This window comes from Protobothrops mucrosquamatus, unplaced genomic scaffold, assembly GCF_001527695.2.
Source record: "Protobothrops mucrosquamatus isolate PMUCROS unplaced genomic scaffold, P.Mucros_1.0 scaffold970, whole genome shotgun sequence".
NCBI lineage: Eukaryota > Metazoa > Chordata > Lepidosauria > Squamata > Viperidae > Protobothrops > Protobothrops mucrosquamatus.
In genome coordinates, this window is record NW_015387213.1 from 254,010 (window position 1) to 260,331 (window position 6,322).

Here is a 6,322-nt window from a genome sequence, read left to right on the forward strand (position 1 = left end):
AGGTAAAGCCAACTTTGCTCAAACCACGGTCTACATTTTAATGACACTGGGTTTCCATACTTCTCTAGTTACTTTCAGAAATTGCTTGTTAACTGCTTTTTTAAATATTAGGAATCTTTGAATTGACAAATTTTATAGCACTGGGTGAATTTCTTTTAAGCCTTTCAAAATAAGTTTTAAATACAAATGTAAGGCCTTATAAAATTCTTAGAGTAAATGGGTGATTAGAACTTTGATTTTAGAAAGTTACAAATGGCATAAGGGTCTAGTTGAATTTGAAATAAAATTTTGAAATTAATTGTAAGAAGCCTTTCCATGGGAAAATGCTTTTGTTTTGAAAAATGGATTTGATGGGACTTGAAGGCTATACATTAGAGCCAGGGTGTCAAACTGCCGGCCCACGGGCCGCATACATCATGGCAAAACCGCACCCATCCATTGCCGGCAATGGCAAAAAAGTCACGATACGTCACGACATGTCACGGGACGTTGCGAGTTTGACACCCCTGCATTAGAGGGAACTAGAAGGAACTAAAGATTACAATTAAAGAACTAAATTTGATTTATTAATATAGAAAGGAACAAAACACTCTAATATTGTATGTTTTTGAAAAATGGACATATGTTAATTTTAAGCATGTCTACTATTATAGATTGTGCTTAAAGATTTTATGGAGGACAAACATGTTTTATTGGACAAGACTGAGGGTGATTTGAAATTTAAAAATGACAGGCTACAGAAATTATATGGAAAAAGAAGCTATGCTGGATATACAAATGAAACCCCATTGATGTCTTAATAATTAAAATATACAAATAATAAACCAAAAGATGAACTGGCTAACTTTCCTATATTGGATTTTAAAAAAGGTTAAAACTTTGAAGAATTTTGTGAGAGTGAAAAAAATAAAAAGAAATCAAGTTCTAGGGCATTATTTGAAGGGATAAAAAAATCTCTGGTAACCCTTAATGGACTTTTGCTGAATAACAAGGTTTTAAAGATTTGTGATATGGAAAGAAGAGATCACGTTTTGTATGTTAAGAGAAGGTATTAAGTTACTAAAATTGTTTATACTTGTTTTAATGAAGTGGGAAATAATTTCTTTTTATATTTATTTTCTTTGTTATATTCTTATTATTTCTTTTCTAATATTTTTCTTCACTTTCTAATTCTTTTCTTTGTTAGTTTTTAATCTTTTTAGTTGTAAAGTTTAATAAAATATTATGAAATCTAACTGGACATATCATGGCCTGAAACCTGATTGTCCTTTGCGCAAAGACTATACCTCATCACTGAGCTAATTTTTTCCTCTGTAGTTTAGTAGTTTACACACACCTATCTGTGAATAATTTACATCCTGTAAGTATACAATCAGGAAGTCAATCTCATCTTTTGCAAGCACCATACGTACATTCATTCCAACACTTACTTATCTTCAAACTTATATAATGGACTCAGAATGCCAAAAGAAGCGTAAGTACATGGCAGGGGGTATCAGCACAGCTAATATCTCTAGAAACTTTCTGTAACCACACCAAGATATATACAAGGAGTAGAATTAGTAGTCTGGGTACTAGGAAAAAAGTAATTTCCATTCCTAAATATGGTAGGCAGATTCTAGGCAACACTCAGTCAGAATACTCTTTAACAGAAAAACTGACAGAAATGCAAGCCCCAGGATCCAGTTCCGTTCTTCAGGTATATGAAATTGCTTCTTTCTGGCCACTGCCACTTATGTTATGTTCAAATTAGTTAGCCCGAGTTATAAGTAAAATTGTAACTTGTCCTCCTTTGTGCTTATTTTTCAATTAAACTTTAATGTATCGTTAATCTAGCAAAACATGATTCACCTGATATTATGCCACCCTATATTGCTCAAACAGAAATCCAACTGAGTTTAATGGGGCTCACTCTTAGCATAAACTGCAATTTTTATACCAGTCCACACCGAATATAATCAGAAATCTCTGAAAATATGCAAACTGAGCTTTCCTTCTCTTTCTCCGCTTTTGCCATCCAGAAGTTAAACTTTTCACTTTTCTGGGCCGGTTTGCTTTTCTTTTTAACCAACAGCCCATTCTTACTTTAAAAGAAGTAGTGTAATAAGACATTCACACATACATATAAACAAACAAAATGAATACATACTTTAAACAAAAGGGAAAGTAACTAAGGCGAATAATATATATATATATATGCACAATATATATATGCACTATATATATATATATATTATTCGCCCTAGTTTCTTTCCCTTTTGTTTAAAGCATACATTCATTTTGTTTCTTTCCGTTTAATACAATCAGGGTTTCTCCCCTCTTCCCTTTTCTGATCCGCCGCCCCCGAGCCTCTGTCTTATCAAGCTGCTCTGGAAGGCCCAAGAAAAACCTGCCAGGAAAAGGGCGGAGAAGGGGGGGGGGAGGTGAGGCAAGCCTCTAGGGCCGGGCACTGACCCCAGGCGACTCCGCCGTAGAGCCTTCCGCCCCGTTCGGCTTTCAGCCGGCCACTCTGCTCGGGCGCGGGTGCAGGGCAGGCAGGCGGGGGCTCTTACCGACCGGCGGGGCTCCGGGGGCGGGACTGGCGCTACTGCTGCTGGTGCCGGCGGCTCCTGAGCTGGTGGGGGCAGGCGCGATAGGCTTGTAGGACATCCCCGACTCCGCGCTCTCTAGTATTGGCTGGCCCGCGATTGGCGCGCTGCTCCGGCTTCAGCCGCGACTGCCGCTGCTCCGATTGGAGGGGAGGCTACAAAAAGCACACCCCCCGGCTGGCAAACTCTTTTTTCCTCCGCCGGTCCTGATTGGTGGGAAGCGTCCCAAATGCCGCCTACCAATCGGCTGCGTGGGTCTTTCGCCCTCCCCCCCCCTTGCCGGCTCCACGCCTCTTCAGCTGCTTGTCCCGGCTTGGTTCCCCGGCGAGTGGGGGGCTCTTTCTCGCGCCCGAGGAGGCGCGCGCGCTTCACCCTTCAATCCCTGGAGCGAGCGGAGCGGCGCGGCCGCGCTTTTCCTCCCTCTTTCGAGCTGACGATGCTAGGCGGCTTGACCCTGGGAGAGCGAGCGAGCGAGGGAGCGAGCGCGCGCTCCTTCTGCCCCGTTTTGCTCCTCGTCCCCCTCGCGCTCCGAGCGGAGTCCCGCGAGTGGCCGCCGCGGATTACGCCTTCATCTCGCGCCTACGTGTCTCGCTCCCTCCCCCTGTGACCTCACTGCGTACTATCACACCCGGCCTGTCCGTTTCCATAGCGACGAGAGGGCCCGAACAGTGGCCTACTTGATGTCCCTTCGTCAGGCCTTGGGGCTCCGAAGGAAGGCGCTGCGGCCTCAGTGGCCTCTTTACCCCGCGCCTTGGTGGCTCGTTGGGCGGGCATCTACATGTAGTAGAGTGCCCTCTTGAACCGTTTTGAGCCCCCTAAAAGTTTGGGGCGTTCTTTTTCCGGGGGGTGAGGGAGGGAGGGAATCTATTACCTCGAACATTGAACGTGACCTATTTCTGCATTTTTATTTTCGGTTTTATATTTCCTATGCATGAAACTGGATTTTTTATTCTAAGAGAGATGAGAGGGTCAGGGATCAGAGGTCAGGGTTTCTCTTTGGATACTGTATGGTTCACTAGCTGGATATTTTGCAACACTTTTATCTCAGAGAGGTGCCAGGCCCTTCTGCAACAAACATTTTGCAAGTTTATTCAGATATTTTTTATTGCAGTGGACTTCCAAACCTTAATGGTGATTGAACTGCCTCTCTTTTCTTTGATATACTCTATAAAGAAAGGATAAAATTACTTCAGACTGAGGGATACGATTTTTTATTGTATGGCTACATTTTATAGTTTTGTATATTGGTGATAATGAGGGTATAAAATAGCATTAATAAACAGTAAAAAATGGCTTCATCTCAGATGCTGAGTTGTTTAATGATAGATTCCAGATTCCTAAACAAAAATAGTATTTTTGTTGTCATCTGTAAAAGCATCGATTTATGACAAGAGTTGAACAGTTTTTACTATCGGTAGGCATATGGGGAGAGGGTAATTCACAAACATCTGAAGCAAACTGCAATACAGATAGTCCTCAACTTATGACCATAATTGAGCCCAGAATTTATGTTGCTAAGTGAGAAATTTGTTAAGTGAGTTTTGCCCTATTTTACGACTTTTCTTGCCACATTTGTTAAGTGAATCACTGCAGTTAAATTAGTAACATGGTTGTGAAGTGAATCTGGCTTCTACATTGACTTTGTTTGTTAGAAGGTCACAAAAAATAATCACATGACCCCAGGACACTGCAACTGTCATAATATGAACCAGTTGTCAAGCATCCGAAAATAAATCACATGATTTATTTTCACATAAGTGAAAAATGGTCATAAGTCACTTTTTTCAGTGCCACTGTAACTTCGAACAGTCACTAAATGAACTGTTGTAAGTGGAGGATTACCTGTGGTGTCAAAATCATGATGTGTTATCACATAAATTACAGCTGTGGTATGTCCTTACAACATATATAAACTGATAGAAGTTCATAAGGTGTGTTATTTGTCCCCCTGTGAGTAAAAGTGAGCAACAGGTAGTTCTTGACTTACAACCATTTGTTTAGTGGCCAAACTTACAGCTGCTCTGAAATCCTCTCATTTATGATCATTGCAGCAACTTTATTTGACAAGGGGAATGAAAACAGAAATGTGAAAACAAAGCTAAAGCTTTTCAGACTTTTCATGGAACTGTAGTTAATGCCTTCTGAGTCTGAATTTCAAGTCCTATGCTGGCTGGGAATCAGAGATTGGAATTCAATCTTCTTGTAGAGCACCAAGCTAAAGAAAGGTATTTTAAAGCAGAGGTCTCCAATTTTTTGGGTACCAGGGACCGGTTCCGTGGAAAGAGGTTTTTCTGTGGACTGGAGGGTGCATGGTTTTGTGTGCTGCTTGCATCTCGCAGATGGAGCTTTGCTTGTTTGCTTGTTTGTGCTGGCATGCTGTAGCCCGGTACTGGTCCACAGACGGGGTTGGGTAACCCTGTTTTAAAGTATATATGAATAGATGGCAGGTTCAGTTTAAAAAAACAGCTCTTCCAATTTGCAGTACAGATAGGAATGTACAGCAGACTATCCACTGCCTTGATTTTTTAATATGTTAAATGGTTCCCTTCTGTTTAAAAAACCAAATGCAACTTTGTACTGATTTAGGCTATAAAATATGAATATTTTTACTAGTCATAATTCTTTGGGAGTCATCTTCAAGAATCTATTAGGCATAATAGAGAAAAATGCTGTGATAGGTAAATACGTCAAACCTGGATGGTGGAAATGCAATAAAAATTAAAAGCTAAGAGTCCATCAAAATTTTAATTTAAAGTCTATTTAGAATAAGATTAGGATGATGCCCTATGAATAATTTTGATCTCTAAGACAATGCATTTGGAAAGAGAACTAAGTGCCGTGTCAAGATTTGGTCCAAAAGTTTACTGTTTGTTTCAGTAACAATGGGAACCATGCGTAATGAGAAATGTTAAAATGGCTATGTTAAGCAAGGCATCTTCTTATCATTTTGTTGCTTTACTCCAGGGATGTCAAACTGCCGGCCTGCAGGCTGGACGTGTCATTGGGAAACCACGCCCACCCCATTGCTGGCAATGGCGAAAAAGCTCCAATATGTTGAGCAACATCATGTGACGTTGCGAGTTTGACATGTCTGCTTTAGTCAATCTGTGTACCTGTTATGCTAATGATTATTTGCATTTAAATTATTATTGCCATCTTCATCCTCACCTGCAGGTCTGGTGTGAGGAAAGAAAAGAAAGAAAAAATAAGACTATAGGATAAGAAAGGAAAATAACTACATAAAGAAATGAATTTGCTCTTTGTTACAGCAAGTATACACAATTTTAGTAACTTACCATATAACAAATGATCTCTTCTTCCCATAAAACATCTATAAACAAATCCTTAAAACTTTGTCATTCAGTTCTGATCTGCACAAGTCCACTAAAGATTACCAGAGATAACAACATATCTATTTTAATCTTGATCAGATAAACCAACTTTATAGTCTGTCCTTTTAATTTTAATAATCTTGATCTTTAGCCCTTCAAATAGTATCCCATAAATATAATAATGTTCTTCAGAACTTTAACAAATTACTTCTTCAAATGTAATATAAGAAAGTTACCAATGTCACTCTTTTTTTTTTAAAGACTTCAGCCATTCACTTGTATATCCAATGATATTGAGAGAAACATGATCAGGAAATATCTATTATTTTTTACTGTAAGTCTCCAGAGGCAGATTAATTGTATGATATGGTACTGAAAGAATTTCCTGATGGCTAACTGAAC

At 39.8% G+C, this 6,322-nt stretch overlaps 1 protein-coding gene across 1 annotated transcript in view; it reads right to left on the reverse strand.

Moving 5' to 3' along the window:
- Nucleotides 1-2,667, reverse strand: part of CDK2AP2 (cyclin dependent kinase 2 associated protein 2) — a 7,269-nt gene extending 4,602 nt beyond the window's left edge. Inside the window, exon 1 of the mRNA XM_015819729.1 lies at nt 2,553-2,667. Within this exon, the coding sequence (XP_015675215.1) occupies nt 2,553-2,649 (97 nt within the window). The 5' untranslated portion in view covers nt 2,650-2,667. The remainder of the gene's footprint in view (nt 1-2,552) is intronic.
- Nucleotides 2,668-6,322: the final 3,655 nt, after the last annotated feature.